Below are 23340 nucleotides of genomic sequence, written 5' to 3' on the forward strand. Positions count from 1 at the left end.
AGGCAATTTTGTTGCTATTTTCCAGTAAGGGTCATGTGCCCCCAGCTGGTTTACGTGCACACTCAACAAGAGGAATGTCAACTTCGTAGGCTCTCTTTAAAGGAGTCACAATACGGACATTTGCAAGGTTTTATAAACTGGATGTTACAGCTCAAACTTTAGCACATGCAGTAATGAGCGTAGGAGTTTGAGTCATGAGTCATGACTCATGACTCGTCCAGCCCTGGAGGCGGTTCTTGTGGTTGGCAGGAGACTATCTGGCAATACGGGAGTTAGGATATCCCATAGTGAGATACCAAAACATATGCTTGAATGAGAGCAATAGGTTACTTGCATAACCCCGGTTCTCTGATAGCATTAAGTGAGGTGTCTCACCAGATCACCCTCCTTGCTGTGTGAAGCGAGGAAGAGGTGTGCTTGTTTTGAATGTCGTTATGACGTTGTGTTGCTCCTCTTATACTGAGGGGGTGGGATAGCCACCTCGTTCCCTTGTGACAAGTTCTACATTTTTAGAATTAGTAACGGAGGCTTGGGCTCAACTGTTAAACTGTCAACTTGAGATTTGAATCCATGGCGGAAGGAAGTAGTTCTGCACAAAAGAGGGTTTTTAAAGACACTCTGTTGTTCACACAGCCATATTGTGCACTGCTACTCGTGTAATATTGCACATATATCTCTCACAAACTTCTTGGCTTTATTTTTTTCACTCTACTTTTTTTCTTACATATATGGTTTGTGTTAGATATTCTTTTCTTGCCTGAAATGAGCATGTTCATAAAAAAAACGTCTTTCTTTTTCCAGCGCTTTGACCAGACCAAGCTTCTCATTGATGTCTTGCTGGCCTCGGCACTTTACGATCATGTAGCCCTTCTTCAGTGATATCACTTGATTATTGACTGTTTTGACCACTGTCTCCTCCATGCCTTTGTCAACTAAGTCCGGTTTAGTCAGAATACCTGAAAATGCAAAGAGAAAGATTTTTATTATTTTTATTATTTCACAAAACAAGATAAACTATACAGACAATAGTTCACATATTCAGTGAGTAGCCTATTTGTACCCAGGGTCCTTTGTCCGGTTGAATCTACTTTGGATGCCATCTGCAGTGCCTCAGTGGTGGCGATGTCAATGTTTGCAGGCACCACAACCAAGCTGATGGTTTCTTGTCTTTTAATGAACTTTTCAATTAGATCTTTTATCTGTTATAGAAAACCAAAATTAGGGAATGCAGTGCTGCAAGAATCAATGCATCTAGAATACATACTGTTATCTGATATTTAAGCTTTGACAGATTTTTTTTAAACTGAAGATTTGTTGACACTTATATGGTGTTTGGGGTCCGTTCAGACCCTTTTGATTTTTCATTGTTCCCTTCATCTCAGTGGCATGAGACTTTCTGACTAACCCCAAATCAAGAAAAGTTGGGACATTTTGAAAAATGCAATAAAATCAAGAATCTGTGATTTGTTCATTCCCGCAAGAGAGAATTGTCAACAACAACAAAAAATCACATTCCTCAATGCAAGATTGCAAAGAATTTAGGTCTTTCACAATCTGCCATACATAATATTGATTTCAGACCATGCTATTAAAAAGTTATGGATTTCGTGTCGATAGACAAACCCAGTTTTGTTTACCGCATTAACAAAATTTAGGCATGATGACAAAATGACTCTAAGGCTGTATCTCTGCAATGCTTTGGCATACTGACACCAAACTTTGACCACACCACATCAAAATGGACACAGCACCAATAGGTGGTGCTGTGTCCATTTTGATGTGGTGTGGTCAAAGTTCTGTGGTGTGATGTGGTCAAAAGTGATGAACCATTAAATCAAATTACTAGTGACTGTATATGATTTTACAGCGATCTGAAATCATTTAAAAATGTCTTTAATTTCTCGTTGTTGCAGTTGGTCTGATGCTCCCAGCCATTGGCATGTCTTATTGTATTATTTGCATTTGTCTCCGTACAGTAATTGCTGCTGTGCTTGCAGCTATATTTTACATATGTTTTTATATAATCTTATTCTAAAGTTAATTATTTTTTACATTTGGTTTATTGAAATAAATAGTTAATACAATCTGACTTCATTTTTTTTTGAGGAATTTTAGCTACTGTATATTTTTATAAAATTTATGTGGCATTATTACAAAAACAGACACTTCAAGACACCTCAAACCTCAACAACAAATTCTAAATTTTCACAAAAATATATATAAATTAAAGCTGCAGGCAGCGATGAAAGGGCCCTCACACCTGTGCCACGGCTTTAGGAAAACAGAGCACGGTGGGCAGTATGTAAATATAGGAGGACTATGTCAAGTCATTTGTATTTGTCACACTTCCTGCTAACATGTGAAGTTTGGGGCAGATTGGACATCGTATGCCTGAGTTACCACAACTTCCTCTTTTGTGGCATTAATCGCATACATTAGCACTTAGCCAAGTGTTGCATGATTTAACATGTTTCTATCATGTTTCGTACTTAATGGCATATTTTAATATGTTTCTTGGAGTGAATTACAGTGTAAAGCATGTCACTTCCTGTTGCCAGGAGGTGGCGCTATTACTATAACTGAATATGGGCATGCAGATGTCTTCAGGGCAGGACTCTTATCAAACATGTCAAGTTTGGGGCAGGTCGGACATTGTATGCCTGAGTTACAACAGCTTCCTCTTTCATGGCGAAACATCAGAATTTGTCAGGCTGCCACGGACACACCCTTCAGCGAAAACTCAAGATCTTTACAATATACCACCGCTAAGGCCTTAAGATTACACTGACCATACATGATGTTGATCTGGTTAAATCTCTATAAGGAGTTAATTACAGTGTAAAAAGTGCCATTTCCTGTTGCCCACAGGTGGCGCTATGACTGTAACTGAATATTGGCATGTAGATGTCTTCAGGCCAGGACTTTAATAAAACATGTGAAGTTTGGGGCAGGTCCGACACTGTATGTCTGAGTTACAACAACTTCCTGTATCATGGCGAAACATAAAATTTTGTCAGGCCGCCATGGACATAGCCTGGTAATACCAGACTCTGCTACTTCACTTTGCTTCGTAGACAGAGTCTGGAATGGCATAATAGAGAAGTGTTTTCTCTCTTGCTAGGGGGCGCTTGTCTGAAGTTTAAAATCATTGGTTACCCGTAAGCCAATCACATGACGTTTGGTTATGGCGTGTGTTATGCGCATGCTCAGCCGCATCTAACTTCCACTGTAAACACATGTATGATGCGAAAACAAAACCATCGAGCGAAATACCGGAGTAAACATGGCTGTGAACGACTTTTGCAGATTATGTGAAGTAAATCTACGCATCCACGGTACAATCAGCATCTACGTCACGGCTCTCAGCCCGCCCTCTGTTCGTTGATTGGCCCGGCCGTCCGAAGGCCGATGGAAAACTGAAAGATAAGCTGCTATCTCAGACTGACTACAGAAGCGAAATGAAATTGAGCGGAAGTAGGAAGTCTGACGTAGTCAGGCTACCATGGACACACCCTTCAGCGAAAACTCAAGATCTTTGCAATTTAATGTCGCAAAGGCCCTTAGATTAGACTGACAAAATATGATGTGGATCTGATTAAATCTCTAGGAGGAGTTTGTTAAAGTACAACGTCTGGAAATGGCAAAACCTGCACCAATTTTGCAGAGAAAAGTCAAAATATCTCACTTCCAGTGGCGGCTGGTGAAAAATATCTTAGGTGGGGCTGTCATATTCAGCCGGTTTCAATAGTCTGGTAACCATGGGAGTATTAGGCCTACTTTCTGCCCTTGGTATGTGTATTGTGCTTTGATGTTTATTTTGTTCTATTCCTTAACCCAGTCCCAGTGGTTCTCAAACTTTTTAGAGTTGTACCCCAAGAGGCTTTAATATCCTTCTGCGTACCCACACTCTTCAGTCACACCTTTTTCTGTAAGGGACAATATTTGCCCCCTTAAATCGATTTTTTCAAGTGCATTTTGACCTTTACAAATACCTTTATAAAATAAATAATGCTTTGAATAAAAAAAAAAAAGTTAAATAGATAAATATGCAATGATGGTAAAAACGAAGTGATGCTTTTAAATATTAAATTAAAACCGCCAGTAGGTGATGAGTCATCGAGTCATTCATTCAGTAACGAAGCAAGTGGCTGTATTTATGAATTAATCATTGAATCATTGACTCTAAAGATTCGTTCACAATCATTGCTGTGTGCTGCAGTTCTGCTGTGGCTTTCATTGGAGCTATCAGAGAATGTCTAATAGGAAGAGAATTGGCACTCTCTGCTAACTTCCGGTTTCTGGACTGACTGCAGTAACACGTCTCTGTCCATGCGGGGGCGCTCGCAGGCGAGTGCAGAATGAATGGAGGTCTATGGCGAAATACCCATCAAAATCCACTTTTCTCAGGATATAATTTTTTGTCTAGTAATTTGAATGTTGTATTCGAAAGGAGATGCAAAGAAATTACACATTGCTGGGTATTAGATTTTTTAGAGTCACTTATTTGCTTTAAAAAGTCTTTTAAAATGTCAATGACGTCATACACATCGTACGACCAGAGATACAGCTTTACAGCAATCCTTCAGTCACTATGGTGCTTTCGCGCTCTGCACTTTCTTTTCTCTCGAGGCATCGACAACACAGCTGACACAGGTAAACACACGTGCTAGAAGAGTTTTTGTTTTGTTTGTTTCTGGTCCCGCTTCGGATACCACGATGCCATCAAGCGGTATCTCTGGTCGTAATCAGTCCTTCACTGACCAATCAGCGTTAATTAGCAGAATGCTAGCGTGTTATGGGCAACAACAACTCAACCTGTAAGAAATCGAAAGGACATAAGTACTCGTTCATTCAACTTTCGACCTATAACCCATGTTGAACTTGCAAAACCTACAATAAAATCTGAGATTTCTCAACGGCAATCGGGTGAAAGAGACACATTTAGCCGCCTAGCCCCATAGACTCCCATTCAGTCTGCACTCGCCCGCGATCACCTCCAGTGGAATTCTAATGGAACTGCAACCAAGATCTATACAATGGGGCTAATAGGAAGTGCCAAGGCTCTCCGTAGACGGGCTCTGCTGTTACCGAATGTTGACTGTTTGTCCGAGTGCGTGGAGGGGGCGTGGCTTATCCATAGGTCAATTGGCTAAGCTGCTCCACAGACCCGCCTCTCTGTGGCAATTTCTCCAGCGCCCCAGAGCTGATGAGACGTGCACGCAGGTAGAGGAAGATGTGTTGAAAAAGCAGATTTTTAATTTCTATCATATTTTTCACATATACTGGGTGTATTTAATATCTTAAACACACAAATACTGACAATTTGTATGTATGATTTATGTATGTATTTACTTATTTATTTAATGAGTGTGGCTCATAAACTGTGGTCTGGCTCATGGGGGGGGGGGGGGGGGGGGGGGGGGGGCGGCGCCCTAGCGCCCTCTATTCGCTCCGTGCACAATATGGCGACCGTTGACGTTCGAACTTGAGTGTGTGGGCCAGTACTTCCGGTGAAAACTTCCGGTGATCTGACAGCGAGAGCGAGAAACCGCGAGAGCGGGAGACAACAGCGACCGAGTTCCATTACCACAGAGATATGTTTTCACAATGAGTGTTTTTAGGATTCAAGAGAGGTGACTTGCCTTTCAGAGGATGACAGCCTCAGCACTTCATCGTTGTGTGCCGTTATGTACCAGTTCGTCACGTTATAACAGAGAAGTCAGCTTTCATGCATTCCCCGTTGACGCTGCGGTACGGGCTGAGTGGATACAGAAGATCCGGAGGGATGACTTCAACCCGACCAAATTTTTAAATGCATATAATTTTCAGTGTATTTCACCTGTGCGTTTCTGTGCTTTCTATTACTGCATTTATTTTGTGCAAGTGAGATGAGTAAAGATCATAAATCATTATCTGTCTGGTGTTTAAGCAGCACACAGTATTGTACTACGTGTAAAATATACACAAACTTACCTATATTAAATTGTTTGTGGTACCTACAGTTAAAAACGTAAATGTAAAATATGTGATGATAATATTGATCGAGCAATTGATGCAAGTAAGTGAAAATATATGCGCAGAATTGAGAAAATAGTATTTATGGAGATAAATTGTAGCCTATCACAGGGCAAACATGTGAATGCTCACTGTGTATTTTATGCAAACAACTCTAATCGTAGCTGTTTGTCTATATTTACAGTAGGCATAATTGTCATTGCGTATGCGTATGCAGCATTAGTCAAATACAATCTTCTGTTCGTGAACAGTTGTATTTCATTCATTAATCTGACTATGCATCCGTGCATTTAATTGCCATTGGCTCATGTGATAGTAATATGGATCTTAGTAGTATTTTAAGTGATAATTGATTCTATAAACAACTATAAAATATATTTTTCGGCTTTCTCCGGCTCCCTGCACTGGGCGTAATGCGAAACCGGAAGTGTCTACCCACACACTCGCTGATCCGAAATCCAAAATGGCGGCCACGTGCAACTAGCCTATTGGCCAGCCGCCCCTGCTCACTTCCTGTTTGGTTTTCAGATTTCGCCCCTGGGACTTTTTTGTAGATATTGGCCTGTTACATGTGTTTACCGAATTTCATACCTGTACGTGAAATGTAGCACCAATTGCCAAACCCATATTGCAATTCTGACGCGTGTGCAAAGTTTCATGAGTTTTCGAGCATCAGGGGTGCAAACAGCGCGCTTTTCGGCGCCTCCCGCTTTTTTCACGTCAGTTTGGGTGACTTGTGTGAATCGGTGGGGTGGGGTTGAGAGGGTCTGATTATAATTTAACCAACAGTAATTCTGGATTGCGTCCACCAACAAGTAAATAGGAAATAAGCGAATCAGAACACTGCGCGCCAAACCAGCAGTATGTGCGCGAGCGTGAACCACTAGTGTTTCTGTCTGACTCTGGATCTGCCACTGCATCACATTTCTCTCTGCGTGGCGTGGAGTGTCCGTTTTTATGTCGGCTCTCTCATGTTAACCCAAGAAGTCCTCGCTGCAGCCTGTAGCACGATGACGTAGTTGGATGATCCAATACGTATTGGATAGGAGGTTCGGATCATTTTGCTGACTCTCTTGTTCGATCTCGTTCATCAAAATGAATGAATCTTTTTTCGAGTCATTTCGTTCATTTAAGGGGCTTTAAATGTTATACTTTTAACTGGCCCCGAACACATCCACCTACGCAATCTTGATCATATTCTGAATTAAGAAATCATTATAATGCAGTCAAAAATAATTTACAGGGAACATACATAATTTACTTTACCTTCCGAGTCTTTCGTTCATTTGTCACGTTCATGAACATAATTCGCATGCGCTGGTCTTAGGTGAGATGACGTTCTAACCTGTGTAGTAGCCTACTGATAAATAGTAATAAGTAATTATTGATGAATAAGTAATTATTTACATAAATGTGATGCTTTCCTCTCTCTCTACATACATGCAAAATAGTTAATTTTACAACATTTTAAATCACATGATTTTAAACCTAAATGTGATGGATTTATTGCGTGTATACAGAACATTTTAAAATAAAGCATTTTATTTTATTCAGGTCATTTGCTGTTGAGTGAAAGCAAGAAATAATAACAGCTAAACTAAATCTTGTCAGAAAAAAAAAGTTCTTAATGATATTTTTCCACAGTGCTCTGTACATAAGGTCCCTTAAAATACGGAATCGTCCCGTATATATTTACAAGTAAGATGATGCGTCCCGTATCAAATCAATAAGGGACGGGATTTGTCCCGTATTTTTCATTAGGCCCACACATAGTTGAATACAAACATAAGGATTTTGCAGTATGGATAATACTAATAGCAAATATAAAAATATCAATTTCACAATTAGTAGAGAAGCTCATTGCATGATTGCATTTTAGCGTCTTTGTTTCTATAGCGACGGAGTTTTATATAAAAAAACAAAAAAAAAACTGAATTTAAGTTTAATATACAAACTGATCACAGCAGTCAGATCACGCAGTTGTCACTCAAGTGATCATTTATATTTAACTTAAATTCAGGTTTTTAAATTTTTTTTTATTTGTACAGACCAAAACGCACCACCGCGCATGCGCGTCTAGTACGTATTGAATCATCCAACTACGTCATCGTGCTACAGGCTGCAGCGAGGGGTGTCTCCAAGAACTGGGCTGCGTTCAGCCCCGACAAAACGTTGCACAACGTTTTTTAAACAGAAACGGTGATGCGTTGAACACACTGTTCTGATGACGCAAGAGTTGCAACTATGGCAGCTGAGAAGGCCATTCTTTGTGTTCTTTGTGAAGAATTTTCGGAGCCTGATGAAGTCGGTATAAATATGTGTTTAATACTACAAAATATGCCCGATGTTACAGTTACTGCACTTGCCGCCCAGAACAAAAGAGAACATCCCAATCGAGTGAAGGGATTGCTGAAACTGAAGCACACATCTTACCTAATGCAGACTAAAACACATTTAGCCTCACATACTGACTTTATTTGTAGTTCATACTGTTTTAATACCCTGTATTTTCTTTCTCATTTTTAGGAAAAGCACTTAATTACCATTGTTTATTTCTATACCAAATGTCATACACTTTCAATGAAGCTAAAAATATAAACAACTACATCATTATGTTGATATCCTATATTTTTACAATAAAACTTTCGACAAACATGTCTTCTAATATCCTCAGCTGTTGTGTATACCGAGCTGCATGAACACATTTGTAAATTACTTTCCTCGAACCCATTATGCGAGTTCACTTTAATACCACGTGCTTTATGTTGCTGCTGATTGGACGGCAGTTCTGACACACCCACCAAACAAGAGAAAACGCATCTCAAACCCCGTTGCACACCGGTGCACGCCGTTTCCAGGAAACATGACGTTCAACCCGGAAACCGTAGCAAAACGTTGCGCACCGTTTTGAACTTGAACGTGCCCCTGGTTAGAGCTTGTGTTAGAGCACAATGCCTGCGTGACACACACACTTCTCGAGCCGCGCCGAAACCGCGTGCTAGAAATAGAACCGCAACCGATGCCTATTTTTCACGCGACACGCAAGAGTGTTGGAAGTTTTCAGACAAAATAGAAGGCGCAAATACATATTAATAAATTACATTTTGATGCTTGAAAGTCTCTCGGTTTTGACAAATGCATATATAATTGTAATTTAAAAAAATAGGCCTAATTATCGATTTTCAAATATTGCCCCTGTCAATAGGCCTACAGAACGAAATATTCTGTAGCCTATTTTGCCGTCAATACTGCCGACGTTGTCTTTGCTGTATCAGGCTATATATATTATGTTTAACATCCAAATGGTCTGTCGGCGCACAGAGCCACGCAGTCGCAGACAGCACGTGAAGTTCGTGAACACCGAATTCCCTTTTCTTTCTTATCTATTTGTGTTTGAACAGACATGTGCACGAAAAAATAAGCCAGTGTCCGTCTCAACGAGTTTCCCCGTGAACGCAGTCAAAATAAAACGGATGCGTGTCATTACTGGTGGGTTGGGGATGGTGGCAATGTAGTATCTGGATATTTGCCGTGGGACGAGGGCTTCGATTACCTCTCTCTTTTTTGACCATACATGTGTTTGCACCCCTGGAGCATCTTGAGGCCCTCAAAAAAGCGCTTTGGAGAAGAAGAATACTAGTAAACAGAGCAAGTCCATTAGGGTCCCTGTTACGTCCAGAGACGAAGTAATTATTGATTTTATTTTTACTTCTAATGTGTCTTGTTTCTTTCTTGCTTCTACTCAATCTGCCTGGCAGGTAGTTGATCGCTCCCAGCTGTAACTGATTACCAATTAAGAGTGAGCCAGCATAAAAGCAGAGCTCCAGCTACCAGACGGCGAGAAAACGTTCCCCCAAGAGCTTTCTCCAGAGCGTTGTCTTTCTCCTGTTGCAGCTACAATTGGTGGTTATTGAGCTGCTGATTATTTTATTTTGGTATTGTAGTATTCTTGTTGGTTCATTGTGATATTTTTCCAAACACTTACTTTTTGTTATGTTAGTTAAAGAGGGTTATATTCTTTATCTTTTGAGTTTGTTGCTTGATTAATAGCTGCTACTATTAACATCTTCTTTAGCAGCTACCTTAATGTTTGCTTATTTGTGTTTTGGGTTTATTGGTTTTATTTGGAAGCTGTAGGGAGGTGGATGCCCTTTTGTTTGAACCTGTTTTCTCCTGTTTTGGGGCTAGTAAGGGAGTTAGGATATAACTCTGTTATTTTTCTTTTCTTTTCTTTGTTAGTCTAGTTAGAGGTAAATTATTCCAGTTATATTGTCTTTTGTTATTATTTTGGCCTTATCCTCTCCTGAAACTATTGCTTCCTTTGTGTTTTTCTTTGTATTTGATCCACGAGCTGTTAAATAAAATCTTTTTCTGGATACTTGTGGCTTGTGGTGCTGTGGCAGGACTTAGATTAACGCTCTTTAAAATTTGGTTTTACTTTGTTGCGTCCCCATTTACCCCTAGACTTATGTGGGACGCAATAGGGTCCTCTCACCATAGGTGCTCGGGCCCTAAAAAGTTGTGATAGGAGCAGTTGGCCAAATCCAGAAACATGAATGGATCTCTGTGGCCCTCTGCTGGCTATATATAGTCAAAATACTTTTTTTCTAAAACTCCTACAGGTTTTTTTAACCAGCAGATGGCAGAATTCTCCCTCTAACACCTAGATCAATATACAGAAACTCATATTTAATTTAATTCATCATTAAAGTAATTTTCCCAGAAAAAAAATATTTAATTTTAATTTGTAATATGCAAGGTGTAGTACAGTAATTTGTAGTACAATTGTAGTACACACACATTCATTATAAATGGCACAGTCCAAATTGTACTATTATTTTAAACGTACAGTATGTAATTTTTTTCGCTGCTAGGGGTCGCTAACCTCTTACAATAACAAAGGCGTAGATTGATGACGCAACATTTGCTTTGATTATGGATCTTGTCGTCAACGTCAAGCCGACCGATCTAATAATGTTTATGGATGAGTAAATACATCAATGTTTTTATCATGACTGTGATATGAAGCAGTTTGGGATTGCTAAGAAACAGCTATCAGCTCCAAACGCGACGCGAGTCCTGCGGATATAAAAGGAATATGGACATTTCATTCTAACGAACTACACGCAAATGCAGAATTACAACTCACAGGTCAGTTTATTAGACAAATTAAACTTGTGAGGTAACGCAGCGCTGTTTCACTTGGTCTAAAATTACACTAGCACACTAAACTGCATTTGAATGTGTTGAAATGTATGTGTTAGTCTGTCTGTATGAGACTAGCAGTAAGCTAGATCAACATTAGAATAACATACAGATCATATTCTGACATTTTATCATTGTTGAACTATATAACATTGATTAGTTTTATGTAAATGTGCTCACCTGTTTAATAAAGTACATGTAGGAGCGGTCGAAGTCTCGGACGTGGAGCTCCCGTTTATATACTGTCTATGGGAGCTCTCGGCATCTCGAAAACACGCGCTGATATTGATTCTCGTTTTAGTTCTCCTTTTTTATCCAAAGTCTGCTTGCCATGGTCCATAATGTTTGAACGAAACAACAACAGCGTGCAGATAGATATTGCGAACGTCATTGTCCACGTCTGTCGCCTTGGTTACAATCAGAGGGCTCTGGTTGCTATGGCAGTACGAGCGGAAACCAGGGACAACGCGGATATGACGGCATTGACGGCGACAAAACGGAAATAAAGAAACGGTCCGTGTCTTCGAATTAAATTACAAATTTCTCCTGGTTTGAAAGTTGTTGGAAACAGTCGGGATAATGTAAGTACACAACTAAAAAAAATATATAACATAGATATAGTGATTTTTGCTATTTTTAAAGCAAAAAAGTTACATATTGTGCCTTTAAATAGTAGTCCATTTTTAACTCACCCTTCAATTCATGCGTGTCATTTTCACGCCTAGAGGAGGCAAAGCGGGACATTGACAAGCATCCGCTAGTGGACCAGCGTGTGTATTACACGCTTTAGCGTGATACCGGGTTGCGCAGCCGGTGTGTCGCTGGCCTGAGGAATCCCTTCGCCTGTGGTTAAAAGCTTAAAAGCCAGCTAGATGCATGAGTGTTTCAACCAGGTCCGGTGTCGAACTGGGTGAGGCGGGGCTTTAGTTCTTTGTTGTATTCATCTGCTACAGAATGTGTAACATTTTTCTGTCAACTCTGCATAATCCTTCGCGATCGATATCGTTAGTTAGCCCAGGGAAGCGAGGAAACGGAAGTGCCGCACAAAAACCGGAAATTGGACCCATATTTATTTCCGCGTTCAAAAATAAGGTGAATAGGGAGCGAGCGGTGGTGCTGAGCGCGCATTCTACAAGATAAGACATTTATCAGACGCACGAATCCTCCGCCATCATCACGCGATCAGTGAACTGTGATTCTTTCTGCACTGATTGTGACTGCAACTCGTGCTGGATGAGCAGAGCAGACCTTTACATTAGTTTATAATGGGTTTTATTTTTTATAAAAACAGCAAAACGACAGTTGAGACGAATGTGAGTGTAGCAGTGGAAACTGGAATATTCTATGCTTATTTCACCCTTACGCTACGTCATGGCAATATCGCAAGACAGCTTTTCACTCGACGGGAAATCTCGTCACAAATATCGTGGCACGAGATCTCGTCACACCCCTACTATTATGGCAAGCCGTTTTAGCTTAAATTGTACCCAGCGTTACTTGTTGTAATTGCATTTTTACTAGTAAGAATTCAATTAGAGAGCTCTACAATTCAATTATTACTAGTAACAATTCCAATTAGAGAGCTCTACAAATGAATTTTTACTAGTCATGTGTCCATTGACTTCCATTCATTTTTAATTACGGAGCTCTACAATTGAATTGTTAGTAAGAATTCCAATTAGAGAGCTCTCTATTTCAATTGTTACTACTAAGAATGCAATTGCAGAGCTCTTTAATTAAATTCTTACTAGTAACAATTCCAATTAGAGAGCTCTCTAATTCAGTTGTTACTAGTAAGAATGCAATTGCAGAGCTCTTTAATTCAATTACAGAGCTCTGCAATTATACATATCTTTAATTCGTTTTTTTACTAGTAAAAATTCAATTAGAGAGCTCTGTAATTGTAATTGTTACTAGTAATAATTGAATTGTAGAGCTCTCTAATTGGAATTGTTACTAATAATAATTGAATTGTAGAGCTCCATAATTAAAAATGAATGGAAGTCAATGGAGACATATGACTAGTAAAAATTAATTTGTAGAGCTCTCTAATTGGAATTGTTACTAGTAAGAATTGAATTAGAGAGCTCTGTAAATGTAATTCTTACTAGTAATAATTGAATTAGAGAGCTCTTTAATTGTAATTTTTACTAGTAAGAATTGAATTGTAGAGCTCTCAAATTTAATTCTTACTAGTAAAAATGCAATTACAACGAGTAACGCTGGGTACAATTTAAGCTAAAATGGCTTGCCATATACAATAGGCCTTTATCTTATTTCGTAAGCAGTGTACTCGCACTTCTGGTGGTTACTTAGTTACCTTTAGATCAGGGTTCACCAATCTCGGTCCTGGAGGGCCGCTGTCCTGCAGAGTTTAGCTCCAACCCCAATTAAACACACCTGAACCAGCTAATCAAGCTCTCACTAGGCATACTAGAAACTTTCAAACAGGTGTGTTGGAGCTGGTTGGAGCTAAACTCTGCAGGGACAGCGGCCCTCCAGGACCGAGACTGCTTTAGATGAAAAGTAGGTCAGTAAACTTAAATAAAATTGCAGTATAGACCAGTGTCTGTCAATATTAAACCGCATAAAGACTATTTAAATAGGAATCATGCATGTTCTGAGTGTCTTTTCATTTACCACGCATTTTCATTTACCACACACACACTGAGGCACGCATGACGCTCGCGATGTTTTCAGCCTATATGAGGACATTAATGCACTTCATCAACACAGCCGCTCTGAGAGTCACTTCAGCAGCATTTTAGCTTCATTTGAGAAAAACTATCGTCATATTATAAAACACAGAGAGACTCAAAGGTCTACACGGCAACCGTCAAAATAAAAGTTTGGTTAAACCTTTGAATAAAGTTTTGCTTAAATCATTACATTTTAAATAATTGGTTATAACAATTTAATTAAACCATTAAAATGGAAACAAGAAAACAAAAAAAAGAAACTTTTGGGAGATGCAAGAGCGAAGTAGTCCAGTGATAACTGGATAGATAACTGGAATAACCGGAAGACGCAGTACACTGCTTCAGCAATTTTTCGCGGCTACTTCCGCCATTCTATTGTGATGCGATAAAGGCCTATTAGTGTCTTACTTGTTTCTCGATGTCTTTTGGCTGGTTGCCAGTGGCAACTCTAGCAATGCCTGGCAGATCAATGAGAGTGAGATCAGGGACATCACTGGACTGGATCTCCAGAGTGATCATCTCATGACTGATCCCTTCTCCCTCTCCAGCCAATACTGTCTGAGCTATAAAAAAACAACAACCATGTCACAAACATCCAATAGATGACAAAACAGTTAATTCAACTATTCTAAAGGCTTACAGGGAATTAAAGTTCTCAATAAACTGTATCTGTATACACTTAAATGTGTAAGTATACAAACCATTTAAGACAGCATTCTCTACTTCAGCTGGGTTCTTCAGTTGCTTTATTTGGCCCATATATGACAGCAATCCATGCCAGTTGTTGTCCTTTGTAATTTTCTTCAGTTTCAATATCAGAGGACAGCGTGTCACAATACCTGAGTTGAATATACTAGATGTTCAGCTTAAAGGTAGAGTAGGCAATTTCAGAGAGGCTATGCTGTCTGCACAAGCAGGGTGCGCAGAGGTATGGAAATGCCAACACTATCTAACGATCAACTCGTACGAGTGAGTAAAAGGTGGCCAGTTCGTACGACCTCACTTGTATGATTTGTCTAAACACAGTGATTGATTGGTTTAGGGGCGTGGTCAGAGGTAGGTCATTCATACGAATTCATATCGTATATATGGGGGAACATTTAACATATAGCAAAAAGTGTTTATAAAAAAATTGCCAACCCTATACCTTTAACAACACATTATTCAGACTAATAAAAAGGAAAGAGCAAACAGGTATTTTCAGTCTGTTGTGTAATGCATATTGTGCTATTACCTGTTCCCCTAGGTAGTGCCACTCCAGACAGGGCTTCCAACACAGAACTCTTTCCTGAGCTCTGGTCACCTATGACAGCAATAGCTGGCAGGTTCAGGTCCTCTTCAACACCTAATGACCTGAGAGAGTCCACTAGGTCAATGCATGGGCGGACCTTCTCTTCATAGTGCTGGCTCAGACTACTACTCTTTCCCTTTGAAGAACTGCTTGGAGACATGTCTGAACTCTGTCTGGAAAATATGACAAAAAGAAACAGTTCTCTGTAGATCAGTGATATTGACCAATTGTCAACCAATGATGACCTATCAATTTTAGAACTTTCAAGAAAGAAAGTTCAACAAAGTCAACAAAAATAAAGATAGGTTACAGCCTTATTAAAACTTGACCATCTTATTAAAACCATGATGACATTTAAATGTCTGTCTATAGAGAAGTTTAAAAAACAGGTTAATGCAAAGGATTCATCAGGATCTTCACTGAGTGAGACACGTGCTGAGACATAGATTGTGTTTTAAATGCCTGTATATTTCAGTCTTATTAAAACGGCAGTGCCAGCAACAGAGGAAAACACCAAGGTAACAGTTCAGAGGGCTGTTCCATAAAACAAGTTTATAATACAAGCCAGGCTTATTTTAGTTAGTCAGACTTATTGTTGGTGGATTCTGTTACATGCAGCAAACTTAAAATAGTTCAAACTCAGTTACTCTGGCAACTTATACTGGGAAACTAACCTGGTCCAGGGCAGGCTAACTGTCAGGCTAAGCCTGAGTTATTACACCGTTCCTTTAACACTGACTGACAGGAACACAATGATATTACCACTGACTCTCTTGCATACCATTGTTTGAATTTATTAACCACTATCAGTCCAAAAATAAATATACAGTATACAGAAAATCAACTTAAGGCTACAATGATAAATGATACAATATGACCTATACAAACGTGTTCAATTATTGTATATGAAATGTTTATGTTAACGTTGATATATATATATATATATATATATATATATATATATATATATATATATATATATATATTTATATATATTTATATACATACAGATGCTGATTAGACAGGTATGCCTTAGGCTGGCCACAATAAAAGGCCACTCTAAAGTTTATTAAAGTTTAAATACGCTAACTAGTTTTTACACTAGTTTATATTACATTAAATACAAGATACAATACAAAAACTTTTCTAATGTCTCTCTCTCTCTCTCTCTCTACAAACACTTTTCTTTTAATATAATGTTTATCTAACTTAATAAAAACATTTGTATTCTGCCTTTCAGCTGATGAAAATAATTTGTTCTTTAGTTCCTTCCAGAAAACTCCATTACATCACAATGTAACATAACATGTCTTTATTTTACGTCATTTAAATTCAACATCACAAAGGCAGCAAGCAGATAACTATTTTTGAAACAGTCCAACTAAAATCCAACAAAATAAATAATGAACAAATAAAATATAAAACAACATGAAATTAGATAATTGACAGTCTTATATAGCCTATATTAAGAATATATTAAACCAAAAACTTTAATATTTTTAGAAAGGATGTGAATTAAAACAACCACAGCAGGTAGCAAGTTGATAAAATCTGTTAAATTTAAATTTACCAAATTATCTATTTGTTTTCTGACAGTAAACACATGGAACGAATCACCGCTCCACATTTTGATTGACAGCCGTCACAACCTACTAGTGACCGTGTTTACTCCTTTCCTTTCAACCATTGGATAGGATTTAAAAAACGGCTGTTGTATTTGTAGGCTACTTCTGACGAAGCGGCAAGCGCTGTTAAAAATGTTGCAGGTCGTAAAGTAACGTAAACAAGGTTAACTTATATAAAAGCAAATTCGGGCTTTATAGATTCTGCACTGCTAACATTGGATATTACATTACTACATTATAGTCTAACATGATAATTCATACATGCATCACAGTATGTCCGGATTTTGATTCGTAAACAGTTGGACGTTTTACATAATGTTATATTGATATGAAACACAAACAAACAAACAGATCCAACTCTGAAATTGCAGTTTATTATTGAGTCAACAAGAAATTACAATCAACGCGAAATCTACGTTAATTACAATGTTCTTTTACAGAACTCGGCATAACAGATAGCGTTTTTTTTGCCTCCTGGATGCGCGCGCATGTGTATAGATGGGTTTCCGTTTCTCGAATTACCCATTATCCTCTGCGGCGCGCCGCCATGTTGTGTGTCAAAGCTGTCAGTAAGCCACTGGGAGACACGGCTCATTCACTGTGCTGCATTAATAGAAAGCCAGTTAATATAAAGTATTTTTGACTCTTTTGTGTGAGATAACGATGACAAATTCCTTCAAACCTGGCGACAAGGTTAAGGTTATTTACAGGGACACATTAGACGATGTTTGCAAGGTGAAAAACTATGCCGCAAAAATAATAAATAAAAGGCTTTCTTAAAAAGGCAAAATAACGCATGCACGTTTTCTTAATATGATAATCAAAAACCAACAGACTGATGAAAATGCGGGACATTTTCTCAATGCGACGGGCGGGACAAGGGGTTAAAATGCTGTGCGGTACAACGCAAAGCGGGACGGGTGGTCACCCTCCTCCCGCCCTTACCAAGGCTTCAAGTCCTAGCTGTCATGGACATCATTGCTGAGAGACACTCATCCTCATTGCCAAGCCATAGACGTCCCGGGATCTACTGCCACGTCTACATGCTGTTCGCTTTAAAGACATTACTAAAGTGTCTTAAATTATCTGTAGGCCTATATCAGGTGTTATTTTAACGATTCATGAAGAATCACTGTCTGGCCATCTGAGATTTAGAAATGGAAACATCATATTTTGTCGGTAGCCTATGATAGGCTATATTACAGCACTATTTTTTTGGCGAACGTGTTTTTATGACGTGTTTTCATGTTGATCCTGGAATGACATTACAATCAACCAATCAGATATTTGAAGGACAAGTTTACAGTTTATGTCAAGTTTGCTTACAAACAGAATAATAACGATTTGAGCGCAGAAAGTCGCTCCACTCCATTCCAGAGTAACAAATTGAGGTTTTTTTCTCTCTCCATTTTTAATGAAAGACTTATTGAGAGAGAGAGAGAATATAATAGAATAGAGTTTATGAGATGGAAGCAGGTACTCACTCTGTTCTCCAGCGCGCCTCTGTGATGTGAGATGCGCTGACCGTGTTATATAAACGCTTAAAGTTTCACTTTCCTTTCATCTGAAACTGCACAATGTAGAGGGAATTCTGGTAAGCACAGTGGCAGTGGTATTTTGCTTTCATTTCATGGTTTCGTTGGGCTGCTTCTTCAGTTATCAGTTTGTATACACATTTTGCATAGCTCTTAGGTTTCACATTACTCACTTTGACTTTGTTTACTCGATCCTTAAAGCGCCCCTGCAGGTGAAATTGTATAGAGATATACTATACAGAAATGATGTACAGAAATATTAGGCTTGTTTGAGATGCGCCTAGCCTCGCCTGAAATGTGTGCGAGAGTAGGCGGCTGCAGTGAGGGGAGGAGTGAAAAAAGCGCAGGCAAGACGGACAGTTCTCTCTTCTCGCAATGGATCTGACACCTGTGAGATCAAAGATGGATATCGCGGGATTCACGATATTCACGCTCGTGCACGGTGTTGCTAATAAACTGGATGTAATTTAAGTTCTGTTGCTTTTATATTAAAATAAATAAAATGAACAAGACACCCAAAGTACTTGTTATTTAATTCCATTCCAAATACATGTTTATCAATATTTTTTTCTTTAATACAGACATATGTGTTTTTATTTTTTTTATTTTTTTATAAAAATTCAATTGCATAACCCAAAGAGATCGCACTGTCAGATAGTTTGGGAATATTCACACATAAAATATACACATAAAACATGATATTAGAGTTTTAAATTCAAACATTTTAAAAGAGAACAATACATCACAGTTGTTTAAACCAATGAGCATTAAGCTGTGTCGTCAGCAAGTCGTTTCCCATCATGCTTTTGATCAGCGCAGTCAGTAGGCTTGTTCGACTTGAACCGGCGCTGCACAGACCGATCGGTGAATGACATCAAAGTACCGCGAGAGCGAATAGAAAGTAGACGGCTCCTATATGCTTTTGAATTGCTCTCGCGGTACTTTGATGTCATAAACCGATCGGTCTGTGCAGCGCCGGTTCAAGTCGAACAAGCCTAGTGCAACTGCGCTCGGCTGCAGAATCCGACACATCCGCCTTGCGATCGCGAGAGATTTTTGACATACGTCAGCATGACATCAGAGCAAGGCGGACCGCACTCGGACACATTTCTAACCGGCATGCATCTCGCGCTGATCACCGGTGATCGATTCTGCGCAGATTTTGCTCATCTCAAACAAGCCTATTGTTATTACGATCTGCACAAGTTATCATATGACACACAACACATTTTGTACAACTTGTTCTCGAACAAACCATAAATCCTTGTCAATGCAAAATTAATTACAGCAACTTTCTAGAAATCAGTCTGCATTTAATGTAGGCCTATTGAAATGTAGGCCTAACGGTGCGTTTCCACTGGCGCGTCGCGAGCGGAGCGGAGCGAGCGTTTTCAATTCATTCCTATGGAAGTTGAGCTTCACGCTCGCGCAGTGCATTTTGGGATTGACAGCGGACCGGAGAAAGCGTTGAGAGCGACCGAGAGCGTCAAAAAGGTTGGGCAGTTCTCGACTTTATGCAAATATCAAGCGAATAACGCGGTCGGCAGCCAATTGCTGTGAGGTTCGGGATGTGACGTCTGTTTTGAGAGTTTAAAAATATGCAAATTGTGCCGGAGTTTATGCTGGATTTAGTGCGTAAATCATTTTGTTTACAAATTAGACGCTTTGCAGTTGTTATATATATGTTAAATATTTTATTTTGGATGGGTTCATTGTGATTATATTGGCTGGGTTTATAAAAGTTTATAAAATTGAAAGGATATATTTGCTTGGGGCATTTGGAAACAAAGCTTGTCTATTTCTAAATGTAATCGCGTGCATCGCTGATGATTATACTGTCCGTGTGTTGAAAAAAACTTAGATTAAACACACTCGCAACAGACACACCCCAAAGCGGAGACGTTACGGTGCGTGTCCACTACAGCGGCAAAACTCCGCTCAGTGCCGCTGGCAACGCTGTAACGTCTCCGCTTTGGGGTGTGTCTGTTGCGAGTGTGTTTAATCTACAGCGTTGCCAGCGGCACTGAGCGGAGTTTTGCCGCTGTAGTGGACACGCACCGTAATGCTGCGTTCACACCAAACGCGAATATGCGTCTGGCGCGAGTGATTTCAATGTTAAGTCAATGATAAGACGCGTTTACGCGCGTCTGGAGGTCTTGCGGCGCGAATGATGGTGCGTTCACACCGGACGCGTGATTTCAATGTTAAGTCAATGCGACCACTCGAGGCCGAGGCTTATACGGCCTACGCTGTCCTCGTCAGCGTCCTCACCGTTAGGTCCACCAAACATACCTCCTGGAGCAAATTGTGAAACTCCTGAAACCCTCCGGAGGGTTTGGTGGACCCGAGTACAGCGACGGTGTCCCCTACGCAGCTGTTTCTGCTCTCCAGAGCATATACGAGCGGTGATTCTCTCGATTAATGCTAATGCTCGATAAACAAAAAAAAGATGGCCGCCAACAGGTTTCGAAACTTTCGCCTCTGACGCGCGTAAATTTCGCTTCAAACTGTTGATTTTACGCGCGTCAATTTCGTTCTTGACGCGCGAATGCACACAAAGTGGTCAAGCGTATAAATAGACGCGGCAGGCGCGAATTTGACGCGCTATTCGCGTCCGGTGTGAACGCACAGTAAGAGGCCTAATTTTTAATGGTCCTCCTTTGCACCTTTTACCATTAGACTGAAAAACAAAATACCAGTATTGTAGTTTTTATTTTATTTAAGACAGCAAATAGAACAAAGAAAGTGTTGCGCCAGTATGTGGAATGTGACGTGGATAGTGACGTGGTCCTCGATGTTGAGCATTAACACGCAGACCCGGGTGGAGCATGCGCGTGGGCTACTTGTTGTTGTTGTATATCTTCTGTATATCTTCAGCGACTCATTGTACCTTATCTTTACACTGGCGTGGTGGCAGCGTTACCGTAGTCACTCCCCAGTTAGGTGAGCTCATGTGAGATCAGTTCACACTATAGACAATGCATAAACGAGCTGCATTGTGGATTATCTCCGCTGGTGAAATGCGAGACTTAACCCATGGTGAATACACACAGCACCGAAACAATGGTCCCTCACAAAAGTTGAGACTGTGAATTCATTTGAGAACTGGCGTCAGACACCGAGTTCGCTTCATTTCTAGTTGACGGTGCGCACTGGGAAAAGAAGACGAGAGCTTCACCATTCGGAGGTTTTACAGATGATGACGCAGATGTTCCCGCGGTGCAACGGCGCAAGCGCCAACAAAAGTTTAGCATGCTTGAGCTTATGCTGGGGCAGATTGTAAACTACTGCCCAGTTATTTCCCGAAATACTATTGTTAAGCGCTCTACATGCATTGATCTCATATGGCAGACTACATTATGGATTCCAGCCAAATGCTGCACATTTTATTGATTTTTTTCTGCTATTTAACTAGAGTCTAATGAAGGACCAGAGGATTTGTACCAGAGATTAATGGCTTTTGTTAAGGATAATCTACTATGCAGAGACTCTGGCATTATTTACGGAGGTGAACCCATTGCGGAGGATGAGGAGCTCTCCCCCACGATAGAAAACGTACTCGGTTACTAACGTAACCTCGGTTCTCTAGAAGAGGGAACGAGTACTGCGTTGAAAACGCTAGGGGAAAAACTCTTTTTCACGAAATACTGAAGCAAAAAATTATCCTTTAATTTTGAAATAATGTAAAGCGCATTGCAGCAGCACGCAGCCATGGGCGAGACGGCTCGCTCGCTCATTGGCTGCTCTGCGGCAACTGCATAAGCCTATCGAGCGAGGCCTGTGGTGACGTCAGGCCAATGAGGGCGCTTCGCGCCCTCCTCGCCACTTCCCGCCGAAACGGGCGTGGCTTAGTCCTATAAAAGGAGCTCGAAAAGGCTGATTCACTGATTTTATTCATCGCCGAAGCGAACCAGAGTGAACCGTACGCACGGCCAGAAAACGCAGTACTCGTTCCCTCTTCTAGAGAGAACCGAGGTTACGTTAGTAACCGAGTACGTTCTCTTACGAGAGGTCTCTCGTACTGCGTTGAAAACGCTAGGGGAACCAGTGCAAAACGCCGTGCGTACTGTGATTAATCACCCATAAACCTGGAACCCAGGATTTATCAAGCATAAATCACTAGAGGGACTCACAGAGAGTCCTGGAACAGGAAGGGAACCCTTCTGCCCCTATATGGTGACGTCCACTGACGCAGTAACATGACATCACATAGACAAGGCGGGGAGCCTGAACTAATGTGGGAATATGTGGGTCTTACGCAATACTGCCCATATGATAGCCGGCCACTGATTTGATTAAACTGACAATAGCTTAGCCTGTAGAGCGGGGACCTCTAGGTTATAAAACCTAATAAATGTAGACGGCGAGGCCCAACCTGCCGCCATACATATGTCTTGTAAGGAAATCCCACTAGACCAAGCCCACGATGAGGCAACGCCTCTCGTGGAATGCGCTCTGACACCCAACGGGCACTGAAGACCCTTGGCAGTGTAAGCTAGCGCTATAGCATCGACTATCCATCTGGACAGGCTTTGTTTCGAAACAGCCATTCCCTTGGAACGTCCACTGAACGAGACAAATAGCTGCTCAGTCTGTCTAAAGACAGAAGAGCGAGACACATAAGCTCTCAGGGTCCTTACAGGGCAGAGAAAACTTGAGTCCCCTTCCTCGTCTGACACCGGCAGGGCAGACAGGGAGATAACCTGAGCCCGAAACGGTGTGTTGAGGGATTTTGGCACATAACCATGCCTAGGTTTGAGTATGACTCTCGAGTCACCTGGCCCAAACTCTAAGCACGCCGCGCTCACCGAGAGCGCGTGCAGGTCACCTACGCGCTTAACTGAAGCAAGAGCCAACAGAAACACTGTTTTGAATGACAGATGTTTGAGGCTAGCCGTTTGGATGGGCTCGAAAGGGGGACCTTTCATGGCCTCCAAAACTGTAGAGAGGTCCCACATAGGGACTGAAGG

The 23340-nt window shown here is 40.5% G+C and overlaps 1 protein-coding gene across 1 annotated transcript in view; it reads right to left on the reverse strand.

Moving 5' to 3' along the window:
- LOC311087906 (interferon-induced GTP-binding protein Mx-like) overlaps positions 1-18336 on the reverse strand; it is a 30363-nt gene extending 12027 nt beyond the window's left edge. Inside the window, exons 1-6 of the mRNA XM_084121411.1 lie at positions 18320-18336; positions 15154-15383; positions 14621-14758; positions 14328-14482; positions 1061-1199; positions 758-956 (exon numbers count right to left, since the gene is read on the reverse strand). Of these exons, the coding sequence (XP_083977537.1) occupies positions 758-956; positions 1061-1199; positions 14328-14482; positions 14621-14758; positions 15154-15370 (848 nt within the window). The 5' untranslated portion in view covers positions 15371-15383; positions 18320-18336. The remainder of the gene's footprint in view (positions 1-757; positions 957-1060; positions 1200-14327; positions 14483-14620; positions 14759-15153; positions 15384-18319) is intronic.
- Positions 18337-23340: the final 5004 nt, after the last annotated feature.

Source organism: Abramis brama, assembly GCF_963993115.1.
Source record: "Abramis brama genome assembly, chromosome: 8".
Classification (NCBI taxonomy): Eukaryota; Metazoa; Chordata; class Actinopteri; order Cypriniformes; family Leuciscidae; genus Abramis; species Abramis brama.